General features: G+C 55.5%; 1 protein-coding gene across 3 annotated transcripts; it reads left to right on the top strand.

The window, feature by feature from the left end:
- Positions 1–409: 409 nt before the first annotated feature.
- Positions 410–16,774, top strand: PNPLA3 (patatin like phospholipase domain containing 3). 3 transcript variants are annotated; one of them, XM_027593720.2, is made up of 9 exons: positions 410–716; positions 3,278–3,510; positions 4,459–4,524; positions 6,931–7,140; positions 7,986–8,046; positions 10,811–11,026; positions 12,207–12,339; positions 13,311–13,415; positions 14,410–16,774. In XM_027593720.2, the coding sequence occupies exons 1-9, from the start codon at positions 530–532 to the stop codon at positions 14,498–14,500; spliced, it is 1,302 nt and encodes a 433-aa protein (XP_027449521.1). In that variant the 5' UTR covers positions 410–529; the 3' UTR covers positions 14,501–16,774. The 3 variants fall into 3 exon arrangements, with proteins under 3 accessions (XP_027449521.1, XP_027449522.1, XP_027449523.1); XM_027593721.2 differs by lacking the exon at positions 4,459–4,524; XM_027593722.2 differs by lacking the exon at positions 10,811–11,026.
- Positions 16,775–17,564: the final 790 nt, after the last annotated feature.

Genomic DNA, 17,564 nt, shown 5'->3' with positions numbered 1-17,564 from the left:
AGGTTTTGCTGTCCTGTATGAAAAGGGAAAGGATAGTGTCAAAGGATATTAAGAACCTAAAAGGGCAACCTTCACTTTCTCCCTGACTCAAGGGATGACAAGGAACCGAAAGGGAGCTGTCTGTCGGGGGGGGGGGGGGGGGGGGGCGGGGGATGGACAATTGCTCTCCAACTCCCACCTGGGGGCAAGGTCCTCTTCCCTCCTCCGCCCTGGGCCCCAGGCCCCTCGCAGCGCCCCGCGGCGATGGAGGTGGCGGCGGCGGGGGGGGGGCGGGGGGCGCCCCGAACACGGTGCCCATTGGGCGGGCCGGCGGCTCGTCGGCCTGGCCCGAGGGGGCGGGGCTGCCGGCTGACGTCACGCAGGGAGTGCCTGAGCGGCGGCGCGCAGGCCGGGCGGAGGCGCGCTCGGGCGGCGAGCGGTGCGGGGCGGTCCCCAGATCCCGACCCGGACGCGGGTCCCCCGCGATCGCCGGGGCGCGGCCGACTCCCTCCGCGAGCCCCGGAACCAAGACCCCCGCCGCGCCGCCGCCATGTACGACCCCGAGCGCGGATGGAGCCTGTCCTTCTCGGGATGCGGCTTCCTGGGCTTCTACCACATCGGGGCGACCCGCTGCCTGAGCGAGCACGCCCCGCACCTCATCCGCGACGCGCGCATGCTGTTCGGCTCCTCGGCCGGGGCGCTGCACGCCGTCGTCTTTCTCTCCGGGATCTCCCTGGGTACGTCCGGGGCCGCCGCCGGGGCGTCGCGCGGAGCTGGGATGGGACAACGGACACCGCGGGGTGCGTCCCCGGGGGGGCCCGTCCCCAGACAGATGCTACCTCCGCTGCGTCCTCTCGCCCGGCGCCGGGGGTTCTCTGTCGCCAGCCTGGGAGGGGGGTGCGCCTGGGCTTGGCTCTTCTGGGTGTGGGAACCCCGAGCGTATCCGCACTCCAACCGGGCTCTTGGCTCTTCTGGCTGCAGGAAGCCCCTCGCCCCGGGACCGAGAGTGAGCTCAAACGGAGCAACGCGGAGGAGGGAGCAGGACCCGGGGGGCGCAAGGTGGAGCTGGTCCCTGAGGTCCCTGCCATCAGCTCTCGAGGCGCTGGGCGATCTGCCCTGGGTCGGACCAGGAGGGGGGCATTGGCCTGTGTCCCTGGGCGGGCGCTGTCTTCCCTCTGGCGACTACAGGGATTGGAGACACGCCCGGCCCCCCAACCCGGGGCAGGTGGGGAGCTGGATAGCCTTTCCGGGGGAGGGCAACTCTTCGGAGTCCTCCTGGGCAGGCCTACTGGTTTGGAGTCGAAGGGCCATGGTGGGGTGGGGGAATGTTGGGGGATGGGGGCTTGGAGGGGCTACTAGACGCTTCCTAGGGGCTGGAGTGGATCTCTGGACATCCCCTATACCATCCTACCGCCCACCCCCACCCTGCTCAGTGCCCCTGGAAATGAGGTCCTGTGCATTTGAATCTTGTGCAAATTAAACATCTATGTGGGTGGTGGTGGGAGGGGACGATATGGGGCTTGTACCAAGACGGCCCAAACAGGGGTGTGGCCTGGGGTTCTGAGCCAGGAGGTTAGGACCTGGGACAAGTGGCAGCTGGAGATGTTGGCACCCAAAGATCCCCAGACAGGAAGAGAGTGCTCCTCATCAACTCCTGTTCAGCTTCCTTAGCAATTTACTCTGCTCTTCCCTGGGGACTGATATGTTGGACTCCACCAGCAGGGAGTGACTTTTGTTCCTGTGTGGCCTGGAGTCCCCTGCCAGTAGGTGCAGCCCTGCGATTGGTTAGGATTGGATAGGATCGGTGAGCAGACCCTGGGCTGGCTGGGAGGTGGGGATTAGGAGAGAGGCCCTGGCTGGCTTTTCCATTGCTGGGAGGAGAGCAAAGGGCAGGAGATGTGGCCTCAGGGAGGATTAGACTGGCCATGGCCCATCTGCACACTCTGGGCTTTGGCAGAGATAAAAGACAGGCCTTGTATGTCAAGGTAACCTGCACTGACTCCAGTATAGACAGGGTTCCTAACTGGCAGAGGACAGGTGCCCCTGGGTCTGTACCCTGTAGGGCAGGGGAAGGCTTGGGGACCACGAGGTCCTTGGAAAGTGGGGTCTGGAGGTTTTGGCAGGAGCCACTCCCCAAATTCCAGGAGCCCTGCTTTAAACTCCTGTCTCATTTGGGGACCACCGAGGAGCATTTCCTAGGGCCACAACTTGGAAAGAGTTCCTGCGAGTGCTTCCGAGCCAAGTACTCAGCAGAAAAGCCTGGCAGAACGAGCCAACTGTCTGCAACTTTGCCCCTTCTGCCCCGGCTCAGTAGGGCCACACGCACAGGGAGAGTTGAGTTGAGGTCAGAGGTCTTCCAAGACAGGCTGGCTTATGGCTGTCCTTCTGCATCTCAGGATTTGTGACGGGCTCGGTCTCAGGCTGAGACTGGTGGTCTTGCATGTCAGGGCAATGTAGATCAGCCGGACGGGGTCCAGGTCTGTGAGTGAGGCTTGATGGGGCATGAATGTGGCCCATGCCCAGTAGACAGTGGTAATTCTGGTGTCAGAGGCTTAAGGGTAAGTCTAGTTCTTGATTAGAAGCCGTCTCTGGGTTGAGGACCTTACAGATGGTAGTGAATCTAATCCCTTCTGTCCCCAAAGTTGAAAATGCACAGTCTAAGATGGCGAGGGGCAGTGAAGTGACTTTCTGAGGTCGCTTGGCTAGTAGGAGGTGGACTTGCCCTTGGGCCCCAGGCTGCACTGAGTCTCTGCTTCCTGCAGTGTTAGGTCCTTTGTGCTAAAGCTCTGATGCTGAGGCATTTCCGCTTCTGGCTTTGGAGGATGGAGGGGAGAGAGAGCGCCCCTGGGCACCTCGGGAGGCTCCTTCTTGTGGCGGGACCCAGAGCAGCGCTGTCCAGGAGAAATACAGTGTAGCTGTGTATGTCATTTAATATTTCTCAGTAGCCACACTGAAAAAAGTGAAAGACACAAGTGAAATTAATTTCGTTGATCCCAGTACAGCCGGAACATTATCATTTTCACATCTAATCTATATAAAACATGATTAAGGAGATATTTTATTTTATTTTATTTTATTTTATTTTTTATGAAGCCTTTGAATTCCAGTGTGCCATTTACACACCTCAAATGGGAATGGCCGCATTTGAAGGGACCCATGGCCTCGCGTGACTTCTGTATCAGTGCCGGCCTGGAAGAAGGCTGGCCACTTCCTTGCCACCTGGTGTCTGGTCTTGCCACAGAGCACTTCCATCTCCGGGGTAGCACAGTCCTTTGTGTGTTTGTCTCCTGCCCTCCAGACCTCCTCATGCAGATCCTTGTGGACATTGTCCAGAGCGCCAGGAGCCGGAACATTGGCACCCTCCACCCCTCCTTCAACTTGGGCAGGCACATCCAAAAAAGTCTTCAGCGACACCTCCCAGACAACATCCACAGGCTCATCTCTGGCAAAATGTGCATTTCGCTCACCAGGGTGTCCGATGGGGAAAACGTGCTGGTGTCTGATTTTCAGTCCAAAGATGAAGTTGTGGACGTAAGCAGTTTGCTTATTTGGGCCTTGTCAAGTAAGAAAAGCTATTTCCTTTTGGAAGCAACACAGAGAGGGCTGCCGTAGGCCACCTGCGTCATTTCTTAAGATGCAAAAGACCCTGGCTGCCCAGATGCTGGTTTGCTTCCTGCACCACTCGGTGTGCATCCGGTGGTCGGTGGTCTATAGCCTGTGTATGTCCTGGAACGGCCCTGGTTGGTTTCAGTTTCAAATACTACCTCCCCGTCCTTCAAGACTTGGCTCCTGATCCCCTCCTCCAGAGACCCTGTCCATATGTGCCCCTCCTCCCACAGTATATATTCCTGGCACATATAACCAGGAACATCTCAGCAGCCACGGTCCACCTCTATTTAAGCTTGTTTCCAAAAGCTTTTTCTAGATAGCCAGCACTGGTCCATTCCTGCAGGAGTAGGTTTTCTCAGTGGGCCGGTCTTGCTTCCTGCCTCCCCCGCCCCCCACCCCCGGCCAGGACCCACAGCATCAGCAGCATCCCGAAACTTCGCCGGCTTCCAGGCTCTCGGGCCCCACCAGCCTGCTGCATCAGAATCCTGGGGTGGGCCATGGAGTCTGTGGTTGGCCAGCCCTCCGGGCGATTCAGTCAATTTTTTGCAAAGCCCTGCTCTGGTGTCTTCCCAGTCAGTCAGCGACTCTGGGTCCTCTGGGTGGCGTCTGCAAGGGCCCAGTACAGCTCTTGTGGGGAGAGGGACAGGAAGTTGATGTCCACAGTGTCATTAGGAGCTTTTACTTAGGCCTGAAATACAAGTATGCAGTTTGGTTTGTCATTCGTTCAGCTTGTTTATTAACCCACCCCCTTTGCAAAGAGCATCTTAGGCCTGTTGCTCTGTTCACCTGGAGAGGGCTTAATGCAGGCCCCCAGGAGGTCAGAAGGCAGGCTGCTCGGGCCTCTGGTCTCACGTCTTTCTGTCTTTGTAGGCCTTGCTCTGTTCCAGCTTCATCCCTTTCTTCTGCGGCATAATCCCTCCTTCCTTCAGAGGCGTGGTGAGTCTGTTTTTAAATTGTCTGCCCAGCCCATACCCGCAGGGCACCAGCCACAGGGGGCCTGTCCCCAAATGCAGAGCCTTTTGCCTCTTGGCCTTTCAGATGGAGGCTCCCCAGCTAGCCCCCTTCTAGGCCGCCTGGGCAGCATGGCCACTTTTATGTAGAATTAATTAACTCGCTATCTAGAAGGTAAGCTGATTCACTTAGTCTTCACCTGAGCACCCCAGATAGGTCCTGCTGGCCTGGTTAAACTCCAAGGTGCTTACGAGTCCGTTCCTTGCTTAGGGTAGAGCTTTATTTTCAGTGCTTGAGAGTTTGCAGCCTGTCTGGGTCTGCCTTTGTCCTTTTTGGCCCATGGCTTTGGGCAGAAGCTACTGACAGGGCTTCACTTTGGTTCCATCCCACAAATATGTGTTGTGGCCGATTGCTGAGCCCCGCCTGGAATGGAGAGACCCAGGTTGTAGTGTGTGTTCTGCCGGCTTTGGACTAGATGCCGGGCGATGCTGGGCCACTGGCAGACTCCTTCTAGGGCCATGGTGATCACCCTCGGGGTGATTCTGCTGCCCGCCCCCCCTTCCCCTACCCTGGGACAGTGTTTGGAGACAGTTTGGGTTGCCACAACTGGGGGAGTGTTCCTGGCGCCTTGTGTGTCGAGGCCCGGGGTGCTGCTGACACCCTGCAGGGCGCGGGCCGGCCCTCTCCACAAAGAATGACCTGTTCCTAAACATCAGTAGTGCCAAGCTAAGACATCCTGTCTGGAGAGAGAGGACACGACGTCTGAATGTCCCAGGGTGGTGGCGTCCTCGTGCGGTGGGGCAAAGGCAGAGGCATGTCACACTGAGAGCCTCACTCGCGCCCAGGAGCAGCCCCGCGACAGACACATTGTCCCTGCTTCTGGATGAGAAAACAGGTCCGGAGCAGTGCAGGGGTCACCCCAGATGCCCACGGCCTCTGCCTGGCAGACAGACCAGGACCAAATCCCTCCTCCGACATACGTTAGCTGGACTGCTTTGGACATATTTCTTAACCTCTCTGAGATCTCTTTGCAAAACAAGGGTTCGTCATAGTGTAGGGTCGTAGAGGTGTCGTGAGGCTCGCACGAGCCAGGGCCTTGAGGTGCTTGGCATAGGGCCTGGCACGGGGGCGTCTTCAGAAAGTGGGGGCTGTTTCTACCATCTTGCCCACCTCACCCAGGCTGCCCCAGCCCCCCCTCCCGGGGGGGGCGGCGGTCGCACGTTCAGTACACTCCAGTGAAACCCGCGGAGAATCAGAACAGCTCCTTCTTGATTCCACCAAGCAAACTCAGAACGTTACTATAGGGAAATTTGGAATGGAAGGGAAAAGTCCATGTGACAAGGTGCATCAGACTTGAGACTCTCCCTTGAGTGAGAAACAGTCAGCCTGCTTCCTCCCTTAGGGTTCCCTAAGGTTCCCGACATTCTGATCCATGTCCCTTTCTGCCAGGGACTTTTCTGAGACTTCCTTTCATCTTCCGTGGAAATTGTGTGGCTACGATTTTGAAAATACCACTGTGTACATGCCTGATCATCTTTTGGACTCAAGGCAAGACTCTCTGGATAGCTAAGGCGTGGCTGAGCATGGGTGGTTCTTCTCGGGACTTGCTTTAGGTCTCGGGAAGGACTGGCTGTGATACTTGAAGGCCTTTCTCTGTGGGCACCGACAGCTGGGCTGGGACGGGCTCGGATTTGGGAATCATTCTAGACATTGCTTTGAGCGGTCCAAGACTTTGTCCAAATTGTACCCAACCCTGCTTGTGCCAGCCTAAGGTTGTCAAAGGGTATGGATATAGGGAGCCTGATGCTTACGGTAGCTGATCCCAAATGCCACTAGGTTGTGGATTCAGCGGAGGTTTTCCGAAGGCTGCCCTGGTTCCAGGTTCACTGCCATTTAAGCCTCCAAAGCTCCTCCAGGTGCTGGTTCTGATTTTCCAAGCAGCAAGGGAGGTCTGGAATTGAACTCATGACCTTCTGTCTCTTTGAGGGCAGGGTCTATATCATACTCTGTCCCCCGTGCACACAGAGCCCCTGCTTTATACGGCCCCTTTTGTGCAGATTACACGGGCACACCTATAGGTACCCACCTGGGCTTCGGACTTGGCCAGCGAACTATGGGCTGGGCTCCAGCCTCTGTCTGCCTCTTTGCCAGGTACTTTTTGTGCAGTGCACGAACTACACAACAGTATATAGCACACTTGAGTGCCAGCCCAGAGCCTGGCCTGGCATAGAAATGCTCAGTAAAGCTTTGTTGAAAGAGTAGTTCTGGAACCTTGTCTTCCCACAATATCAGCCTGCGGCTCTGAGAAGCCTCTACCCATAATCCAGAAAAACACCGAAGACACTAGCCCAGAGCTTCTGACAGTATGTCCTTTCTTCCTCCCCGTAAAAGCGATACATGGATGGAGGAGCAAGTGACAATGTCCCCTTCTTTGATGCCAAAACGACCATCACTGTGTCCCCCTTCTATGGGGAGTATGACATCTGCCCTAAAGTCATGTCGACGAACTTTCTTCACGTGGACCTAACCAAGCTCAGTTTGCGCCTCTGCTCTGAGAATGCCTACCTACTAATGCGAGCACTGTTCCCTCCGGATCTCAAGGTGAGTTGGGGGCTGTGTGTTCTGGGGGTGCAGCTCTTCTTTGCTGCCCTGTTTGCCAGGATAGCTCCCAATTGTCCTTTCCACAAACAGGAACAGACCCCCCTCATCAAATAGGACCTCAGAGAAGCGTTTCTGGTCCCGGCAGCTCAAGGCTGCCCCACTCTGCCCACTGGAATCACCTGGGAAGACTTAAACAGCCCCGCAGCTCAGATCCCACATCCCTGGGCTATGATTTAAGTAGTTGAGGTGCAGCCTGGGCAGTGCGATTTTTTTTTTTTTTTTTTTTGGAGGTATCCTGATGATTCGTATTTGCAAGTGTGGTCAAGAACCACACTGCATTTGGTGGTTTAATCTTTCTTGATTGTTGTTGTAGGAGGTCTTATCTCCCTAATAAAAAGGAAAGGTGTGAACCATGTACCCTAATGGTTCTCCAGGAGAAGGAAGGCAGCGTGTAGGCTGTACCCCGACAGCATGTACTCCAGGAGAGAGGGGAGGCTGTGCATTGGTTTGCATGTGTGGTTTGTATCCAGACGAGTGGAGGAGGCCGCTGTTAATTGTCCCGTGAACTAGAACAGGCCCCCATATTTGTGAGGGTGGAGGCTCATCCGGGGACCCAGGGAGCCTAGGGAAGTCAGTGCCTGTCACGCTGGGCTGCCAGCAAAGTCTCTGCGGAGGGGGTGTCGTTCGAGCCTAGTCCCGTGTGGAAGTGGACTTCTGTCTCTCAGGAGCATGGAGCCCTGTGTGCGGCCTTGCTGTGGCCATGCTGGGCCATGGGAGCAGTTCCAAACAGGGAGGGTTCTGCTCTTGGACTCTGCATCGCAGTTACCTTACTTAATTTGTTGCAGGTGCTTGGCGAGATATGCCTTCGCGGGTACTTAGACGCCTTGAGGTTCTTGGAGGAGAACGGTACGTATGGGCAAGGTGAGGGTAGACACGGCCTTTGAACAAGCTTTTCGCTAGCGGTCACTGGAGGCTGGTGTTTGGTAGAAACTCAGCACTCAGCGTCTTCACTTGGCACCTTGCTCAGCCCCTTCATTCGCCCTGGGAGATAGGAAATCTTGGTCCCATTTTACAAATGGGGAGATGGCGGTGAGCCAGGGACCCCACCGAGGGACAGAGCTGGGGCTCGGCCGCGGGGTATCCCTGCCCCACGGCTCTCTCCTCCCTCAGTAATCCCCTGTCCGAACAGCGAAGGCAGTCCTGTTGGTTCTTCTTTTCTGTGTGAACTATTTTGAATCTTAGATTAACAAGGGAGGGAGTTTAAGCAGGGTTTCTGGCCCTGAGCCCCAAGTGGAACAATCAGAATCCTTGTCTCTGGCCAGGTGTGGGTCACACCCATGAGCCCAGCTGTCCTTTCTGGGGCAGGTTCCTGCCTTTGGGTCATCCGCGGGTCTGGGCGCTGGGAGTTGGGCTCTCGCCAGTATTAGATGGATTGTCTTTAAGACTAAAAGTTGGTTTCCCTGTTGCTTCTCTGAATTAGTCTTTGGCCAAGGCCAACGAGTGGTGGTTAAAAGGACATACATGTATTTTTCGACTGGGAAAATGTTGCTTGTGCACCTTCAAGGTGCTGAGCCATTGGTTCGGTGCCAGGGATACCACAGGGAAGAGGCAGATGTGGTCTCTGCCCCTTGGGAGCTTAGCCTGCGGGTCAGGTGGGCAGAGAAGCAAGTGGAAGGACGGCGTGTGCCAAGTGCCCTGATAGGAAGCTACAGGACACCGTGGGATCACACGGGAGGGATCTGCATGGCCCGGCGGGGAGGGGCGGGGGGGGGGGCGGTAAGTAGGGCTTCGGGAGGATGTGAATCCTTGTTGTAACTTTGAGGTGAATGGGAGCGTTCTAGGCGTGGGCGACATGAGTGAGAGGCTTGCAGGCCACAAAGCACGTAGTAAGGCTGGAAGAGGGAAAGAAGGCACATGTAACTGGAGTGGTGGGGGTAGGCGACACTGAGAGATGGGCAGCGGGGGGCGGGGGCAGGGCTGGGCCTGGTGGACACGACAGGGGTCTGCGTCCTGTAACGGTAGAGAGCCACTGAGGGCCACTGAGGCAGGAGTGAGGGAGGTCAGCAGAGGTCTTTGGCTGCATGGGGAGAGGGTGAGATGGTGGTCTCCAGGGGACCCCTGAGGCAGCTGGAGGGTCAGCCAGGGCCAGGGCAGTAAGGGCGGTACAAAGGGCCCGAGGGAACAGGACTCGCAGGTGACCAACCAGAGATTCTGGAAGGGTCAGACTCAGGAATGAAGTACTGGCTTCTGGCTCCCACAGCCGGGGCGGGCGTGCCCTGCTCGCTGGCTCAGGGCTCTCGGGAAGGGAAGGGAACGCATTCTTTGGGAAGGCTGGTGTGCTGTGTGTGGGCTGGGAGGGGGTGCAGTGCCCCAGGGCCATTTCTGGGGCAGCTGTGCAGGAGGAAGCTAATGTCAGAGCCTGAAGTCCTGCAGAGCCGTCGGGGCTGGGAGTGCAATGGAATTTGGAAGGAATCTGGGAATCCGGGACAGCGGCAGAGCCCTTAGGGGTGCACTCACGTGACACAGTGACTTTCCTAACTTAGATGACTTTGGGCAAACCATCTCCTTCCCTGAGCCTCTGTGCCCACCCTGCAGCAAGGGGATTGTGGATTAAATTGTATCGAGGGGATTCTTGGTAATTCTAAAGGCTGGCATTGGCAGCCTCTGTGTTGGGTTGGAGTCTATAAAGATCTAAGTGAGTAGATTCCAGGAAGAGATTCTTGGAAACACTCCTAAGGGATGGCACAGTCCTGGAAGATGAGGAGGGTGCCTGATCAAAGCGGGAAAGATCTATGGGAGCAGAGGCCTTGAAGGCCCCTGGCACGGTGTGGATGCTGGTCGTTCCCCAGGGGCCAGGGAGGCAGCCGGAGGCTTGGCCAGGGTCCGGAACTCAAGGGTGCTGTGAAGATTAACCTGGGGAACGAGGCACAGGCATCTGGGAACAGCCCCTGGTCTTTTTAACCAGAGGTTGGGAGCAGGAGGGGAGCCAGGGGGGCAGCGTGGGCACCTGCTCAGCCCAGCTTGCCAATTCTGTGAGAGCAGGAACCACTCACTGGTATCAGCTACTGAGCCCCAGCACCTAGGGCAGAGCCTGCCCAAACTCCCTTACCTAATGCTGCTTTCAAAGCCCCACAGTGGAAGAGTGTCACCTTTAATGTCAGACCTGGGGTTGAATTCCGCTCTTCCACTCACTGGCTTGTGTGGTTTTGGGTGAGTCTCTTAACCTCTCTGTGCTTCTGATTTCTCAGCTGAAGTGGAGGAGTGGAGACCAGTGGAAATGGTCGTAACTGTTATGAAGTTCCTAACTCAGGGCCTGGAGTACGGGCCTCACCGGTGGCCCAGTTATTATAAAACAGTTGTAATTCTTATCTTTCACCTTCATAAATCCGCCTGTGGCTGTGGGGCGCACACAGCTGAGTGAGTGATCGAGCCAGAGCCACACTCACATGTCTCCGGCTTCAAAACCCCACACTTGTTTCTCTCTGTTACACAAGCCCAAACGCCCGCCCTCATTTCTTCCCACCTCCTGCTTGGCCCATAACAGGCCTGCAGCTTCCTGGGCGCTTGCCTACTGGGTTCCTGTCATTCTGCGGGTGGGCTGCTGCTGCGTGAGTAATGACCCCCTGAGGCCCACATTCACTTGGTGGTTGGCTTCCCATGTCCTTGGTAGGCATCTGCAACAGGCCCCATCCATGCCTGAATTTACCCTCCGAGGAGTTGAAGATCCTTAAATTCACCTGGGGACACAGGAGCCTGGAATCTCCCCCGAGGGCGGCTGCAGGGCGGATGAAGCCTAAGGGAGACGAGCTGCTGGACCACCTGCGTCTCAGCATCCTGCCCTGGGATGAGAGCATCTTGGACACACTGTCGCCCAAGCTCACGGCAGGTGCTGACTCTGCAGGGGGGCGGGCTGACAGAGGAGGTGGTTTTCCTGTGACACAGAGAAAGAGAGAGACAAAAACTGAAAGGGCTTTTTCTCTAGGTGCTGTGGAGGAAGGTAATCCTCATGTGGGAGGTGGGGCGGAGCAAGAGGGCAGACCTGTTGGGGCCCCCACTCCTGGCACAGGCCTGTGCTCAGTCTCCTTTCCCATAGGGTCATGGCCAGAGGAGAGCAGACTCCAGCTGAGCCTGTTTTGAGTGAACCGCACACACTGAATGATGGGGGTGGGGAGTGGGGGTGGGGGGGGCCACAGGGGTGGGCCTGTTCTTCCAGAACCCCTCTCTGCCTGTTCACCCATCTCAAAGCCTTCTTTCTTGAGGAGCCCCCTTTCCCTGATTTCTCCCTGCCTCCAGACCTGCAATTTTGAATCGCCGTTGAGTGGTGATATACTTTATCATGTGCTCAACTATTAGGTGGACAGGCGTGCACCTACCAGCTTCCGTTCGGGCACTTGGAGAAATTCAGAGACGCACGGGACGTCATCCCTTGCCCCGGGGCACTAGCACCTCTGTTGCGCTAACTGCACTAGCCAGCAGCTGTTGGGGCAAATGTGATTTGGGGCATCAGGAGGTCATTACAAAAGGGAGCTAACAGGACAGATGGCTCTGGGCAGAAGGAGACACAGTCCAGCGGAAGGTTCAGGGAAAAAGCTCAGAAGTCGATGGGGTATTCGAGAAGTTTGTGTAGCCCTCCAAAAACAGTTGTTATTTAAACGAGGGTGGTTCACTGAGAACCCCGTATCCTGCGGGCTATCTGAGGGCTGTTCTGGGCACACTCCTTATTTGATCTCATTTGTGAGTGCTTCTGATTCTTCAGATGCCGGGATTTGTGTATTTCTTTCTTTCTTTCTTTTTTCAAGATTTTATTTCTTTATTTGCCAGAGTGAGAGAGAGAGGGAGAGCACAAGCAGGGGGAGTGGCAGGCAGAGGGAGAAGCAGACTCCTTGCTAAGCAAGGAGCCCGATGCGGGGCTCAATCCCAGGACCCTGGGATCATGACCTGAGCCGAAGGCGGACGCTTAACCATCTGAGCCGCCCAGGCGCCCCGGGATTTGTGTATTTCATAGAAAATCCAAGCAGCCCCACAGGAAGGTGGTTTGGTTTTTACCTGCACATTGTATTTTTCAGCACTGAGTAAAGCAGTTAAAAACCAACGTGGATACATGAGCAAGATTTGCAACTTCTTACCGATTAAGGTAATGTCATACATGGTGCTTCCTTGCACACTGCCCGTGGAGTCTGCCATCGCCGTGGTCCAGAGGTGAGCGTTTTATGTGGCTTTGTGCTTTCCTCCTGGGGTTGGGTGGAGATTGAGAGAGTCCACGTAAGGGCCTTGACTGGTGGCCTGGCTCCTTGTAGAGTGCGACGGAGCCCACGGTCCATAAGGAGCACCCTGAAAGGTGCCTCACAGGGACCCCGCTCAGCCCACCTCTTTTTGCCACTTCTTAGTAGTTGTACACTTTCATTTTGGGATTTTGTTCCTGGGGTGTTGGGAGGACACGAGGCACACACTTGAATCCTGGGTATTTGTTTAACCTCTGCTCTCTTTAGATTTATGTTGGTGTTTACGGTCTTTTTAGTGAGTCAGTCAGCGTGGCCTTTGGTCCATCTTTTAGAGGCCAAACCATCCTTCAGAATCCAGCTCCATTCTCCTGCCCAGATCCCCTCCTCGCTCTTATTGAATTAGCCGCCTGCTCCCGACACCCCTGCCCTGGGGTGAGGTCTGGTCAGGCATTTACAGAGCTTGCCACATGGGTCCTTTTGTGCAGGGGTGGGGGTTGGGGGGTGGGGAGTCTGCTGGGCTGGCACATGGCCCAGTGCCACAGGGCTTGGTGGGGGGAGGTGCTACCTTGACTATGAGATTCTCTGCATCAGCTTCAGAGGGTACCTTGCCACAGAGGAGAAGCCTGGAAACCCTTCCCCTTTTATTTCCTTGAGTATCCCTCGAGCTTTCCGGAGCCCCAAGTGACCTAACTTTGCTTTAGGGCTTTTAGGGAGGTTTGTCTTTGGTGTCATGTCCCTAATCCACCTCCCGGGACTGATCAGATTGGGGTTAGATGTAAGTCTGGCGGTTTAGCTGGACAAAGGACATTGTTTTAAGATACCTGCCTTTTGCTTAGTTTTTGGTTGTGTGTGTGTGTGTGTGTGTGTGTGTGTGTGTGTGTGTGTGTGTTGGCTTGTTCTCATGCAGATAAGTGTGTATGTGTGTGTCTCCTGGTTTTATTCCTGCAGACTGGTGATGTGGCTTCCAGATATGCCTGAGGACATCCGGTGGCTGCAGTGGCTCACCTCGAGTGTGTGTTCTCAAGTGATGACACAGCTCTTCCCCATCTCCAGGTCAATGATTTGGCTGTGGGTGTGTGGGTCTGGCAGGGACCTTTCATCTGCGGGTTGGGGGGTGCCTATTTATGCAGATTCTCGTCTTACCCCACACTTGCTGAATCGCAGTCTGGGGGGCGGGGTGCCTGGGGTGGAACCCAGCATCCTTCGTTGCTACCATGGCCCCTGGGATGCTGCTGCTTCTGAATTCTGAAAACAGATTCAGAGAGAGAAGGGCCTGGTTGCAGCTACAGGCGTTGGGTCTAATCCTGAAAATTGTGGGCCTTGACGGTCTCACCTGTTCCGTGTGGGTGTTCTTTCTCTCTTCACTGGGTTTTTTTGAGGCGTTGGGGAGCCCCTGGCATGCTACTGGCCATGTGGTGGGCACTCAGGAGATGGGGTCTCAGTGCTATTGGCAGACATGGAAGGGTTCAAAGTAGGGGAGCGGAAGGGTCTGGTTTGCACTGGGCAATGATTCTAGTGGCCGTGGGAAGGAGCCCTCATCACTGGGCCCTCGGGTGGCAGGCTCCCCAGCAAGAGGGCAGATGCCCTGGTCCAGGCAAGGATGAGGAGGGCCTGGTCTCACTAGAACCTGTGGGACTGAGGTGTTCGTAGGCTCTAGGGCCAGGAGATGCCAGTTGCAAGCCCTGGGGTCTGCCTGCATTCAGAGGGAGTGGGGCAGCTGGTCAGAAGGAGGTGGCCTGGGGATGATAGTGCAGGCCAGTGGGCGAGCTGGTCTATGTGGAGGAAGCTGATGGGCTCTGTTGTGCCTGTGGACGTCCAGTGGGAGGGGTCCAGGTGGCAGGAGGGCCACCAGCTTAGAACCCCAGGCTGGTGACATCAGCCCAGCACGGAAGAAGGGTGGAAGACGCCGTGGCTTTGGACGCCACCACCCTGCAGTGCCCAGAGGTGCACTTGGCGTGGGCTGGTGGTATCCATCCATCCCTGCTGCGGCTGAAGACCTCAGAGCAGCAGGCCAAGCGGCTGAGTTAGTATTCTTCACTCGTTTCAGATCCCAGACACCAGCAAGCGGCCAACAGCCTTCCCCGAGGGACATGAAGGCACTGCTACCTTCCCTGCTGTCCAATAGGGGCCGGAGCTGAGGCTGCTCGGCAAACCTGTCCTCCTGTCTGGCCTGGCTTTTGGGGGCTGGGGCTGGGAGGGACTCCTCCTTTCCCAGTCCTCGTGCTGAAGCGTTCATGAGGAGACAAGTTTCGGACATTCTTTCGCAGGTACTTCCCGATCGCTCTGTAGCTACGTCCGCACTGGCATTCAATGCCCCGATGTCTGTGACACATGGGGTCCTGCCTCCGTGCTGAATTTATGGTTTACTGAAACCAAAGGCAATCTAATGTTTTTAGGAAAAGCTAGGAAGCTACTTTTGGTGTATGTGGTGGTCTAGAGCTTAAGGAAGTCTAACATTTAAGCATCTGGGTCTGTTAGCTTTGTTGGCTGGGAAATGACACCAGGAAGCCCAGGATGGAGGGGCCACTGCCAACTGTCTTGCCGCCCTCCCAGTGCAATGTTCCTAGAATAGCCTGTGTTGTGATGGGTTGGAGGTGGGTGGGGGTACTTATGGCTGGGGGTTGGGCTGCCCTTTGTGCAGTCTTGGGGTTTGGAAGGAAGAGTAACGTGATCCTGTTTCCCCAGACAGGAAGTGGTCAGTGGCGTGGGAGGGGGTGGTAGCCTTCTCCGACGAGGGCACTGACGCTCGTGGGCCATTAAAAGATGCTCAGTTATTTACATTTTTGGAACACTTTTTTTGACCTAGCTTAAATATTTGATAGAGTTTTGTATAAAATATAAAGGAGTCTTATTATCTGTTGCATTGTATGTGAATTTAGGGAGGTATTAAGAAGCCTGATGAAAAAATAGAATTCAGTGCACAGAGAGGCATCCTGGGCGCCCAGGCAGTAGCCCAGCACAACAGAAGGGCTTGTGGCCTGCACCCCTTTTGTCTCAACATCCCCTGCCCACTTCTGTACTCCCAGAGCCTTAGTGGAGACAAGCAAGAGACGGGGACCTACCTTCTCCCCAGGTGTGATTCGTTGGCAAGCACAGAGTAAAGTGACTGCAGGTGAACTGTGCTGTTTTTCTTATTTATGCATTTGAGTATAATCAAAAGGAAGCAGTGATAAGCTCAAAATCCTCAACACTGGCACAGCAACCTGCATCTCTCACCTGTACCGAGTCAGTACGCTGGGAGTTGAAGAACCAGCAAGTTCAGACACAGCACTTCCTTACAAGGACAGACCCTTAAAAAGAGAAATGTGGTTCTAGGGGCAGCCTCTAGGCGAGCCTGTTCCCTTGAGCTGCCATGAGATTATGGACTCCTGGAAGCAGGCTCCTGGTGAGCCTATGGGGCCACCGCCCAGCACACAGAACCGCCCCTTTGCGGCTCCTTGCTGGGTCCCTGTGTCTCGGGGACATGGGGACTGAGACTCCCGTTCTGATAGCGCTCGCCTCCTAAAGGAGGCAAGAGCAGGTGAGAGGCAGGCTCTCCCAGCCGCTTGAAGCCCCAGAGCAGGACCCTGCTCCTTGCTGAGCTGGCCTAGGGGTGGGGGAGACCAGGCCTGACACCCACCTCACACCTTCCTCACCCCTTCCCCTGAGCCCCCGATTCTCAAGTCCCCTGATCAGCTGTCTTCTGTCAGAAGCGCAGCACGGGTCAGCAGCTAGGAGCACGCGTCAGCCGTATTTTCGCTAACCGCCATATTTCTGCATAGACCATATGTACGCTAGTTCTCTGATCACCATAAAGAAGGAATTATGTCAACAGCTGACAGGATTACATGCAACTGCTTTTCTTACTACTTTTTGAATTGGTTCCACCCCACAAAGAGCATGTGTTTTATAATTTTTTTTTTAAAATACGTGTGCAAAGACAAAGAAGGATACTGTTCTTTTAGAAATGGCCAAGGCTCCATTCCCCACCTGCGCGTTAGTGCCACCCCAGCCCCACACCTCTCCAGCTCTGCTGAGGTTGCTGATCAGCACACAATATTCTTCAGTTCCTACCACCATATCAAACAAAACTCCTCCTTTATCTGGTGCATTTATGCTCTGGAAGACAATCCACTGTCAGGAATAATAACTGTGTGGTCGAGTTAATGCCAGGGAGCAACAGTCTTTATTTGGTGAACAGGTAACAAAACTTGGTGCAGAGTGGGAGCCTCGTCTTATTTAAAAACACCCGAAATTGTGGGTGTGTGTGTGTGTGTGTGTACAGAGGAAAGGTGGAGAACGTACAGACCCCAGTGCTGACAGTGGTTGTCATTACGCCATTATCTGTAATTACAGTCCATCTGTTGTGCCTGTATGTGGTTTTCAAATTTCTGTGGTAAATGTTACCTTCATTGGGAAGTAACTCATAATAAACGTGACTTTGAAAACATTTTCCATTGTCTCTACATTCTCTCAGGAGCCCCGCTTTTGTTTTCCTTCCCTCCCAGATAGGTTCCTTCAGATGCTGCCCCCCTCCCCCCAGGTTTATGGCCCCACCAGCCAGGTGGTCTCCACATGCTCTGTCCTGGACGCTGGACCAGAACCCCCCACCCCCTAGAGTTCCTCTCCTTCCTCTGGGACCCCAGACTGTCCTGAGTGCTGGGCTTGTCCCCAAGGCTCAGCCTTGAAGAGTTCACAGCGCTCCTGGGGGGGCCGGGGGGCTCACTCTGAGGACCCGGTCTCTGGCTCAGGTGAGGGGCGAGCCCACCCAGCCACCTCCACCTGGATATTCCTTGGCATAACTCAGCACCTCAACATAATTCCTTCCATGCAGAGCTGTCCTGTATCTGTCAACTTCCAAGTCGCCTGAGCCAGGACCCAGGGACTCACTGAGCCCCTTCTCCCCGTCTGACCCTGCCCCCTCCAGCTGGTCCCCCCCCCCCCCATCCTGCCGTGTCCACCTCCACTTAAGGCCTCTGGAATCTAGCCTCTTGTCCCCAGCCCACTCCCTAGAGCCCATGCCACAGGGTGTCCCAAACTAAGAGGTGAGTGACCTCTATGGGCATCTGTGGGAAGACCCAGTGTCCCTTCCTTACAACCTCTGAGCCTGAGGTTTGATTTTATGAAGGGAACCAGTGTGGTCACTGAACTCCATTTCTATTACTGATGGGGCCAGATCCACACTGTGTAAGACAAGTTTTCTCAAAAGCTGGCGTCCTTGCA

This window comes from Zalophus californianus, chromosome 9 (assembly GCF_009762305.2).
Source record: "Zalophus californianus isolate mZalCal1 chromosome 9, mZalCal1.pri.v2, whole genome shotgun sequence".
Lineage (NCBI taxonomy): Eukaryota > Metazoa > Chordata > Mammalia > Carnivora > Otariidae > Zalophus > Zalophus californianus.
The sequence above is the reverse complement of the archived record's forward strand: the minus strand, read 5'-3'. Positions and strand labels throughout refer to the sequence as shown.

Excerpts from the sequence above, each read along its gene's own strand:
- PNPLA3 (XM_027593720.2), top strand. The coding sequence starts at position 530 with ATGTACGACCCCGAGCGCGGATGGAGCCTGTCCTTCTCGGGATGCGGC. Across the intron at positions 8,047-10,810 it reads GAGGTTCTTGGAGGAGAACG|GCATCTGCAACAGGCCCCAT; the intron begins GTACGTATGGGC and ends TGTCCTTGGTAG. Across the intron at positions 11,027-12,206 it reads GTCGCCCAAGCTCACGGCAG|CACTGAGTAAAGCAGTTAAA; the intron begins GTGCTGACTCTG and ends TGTATTTTTCAG.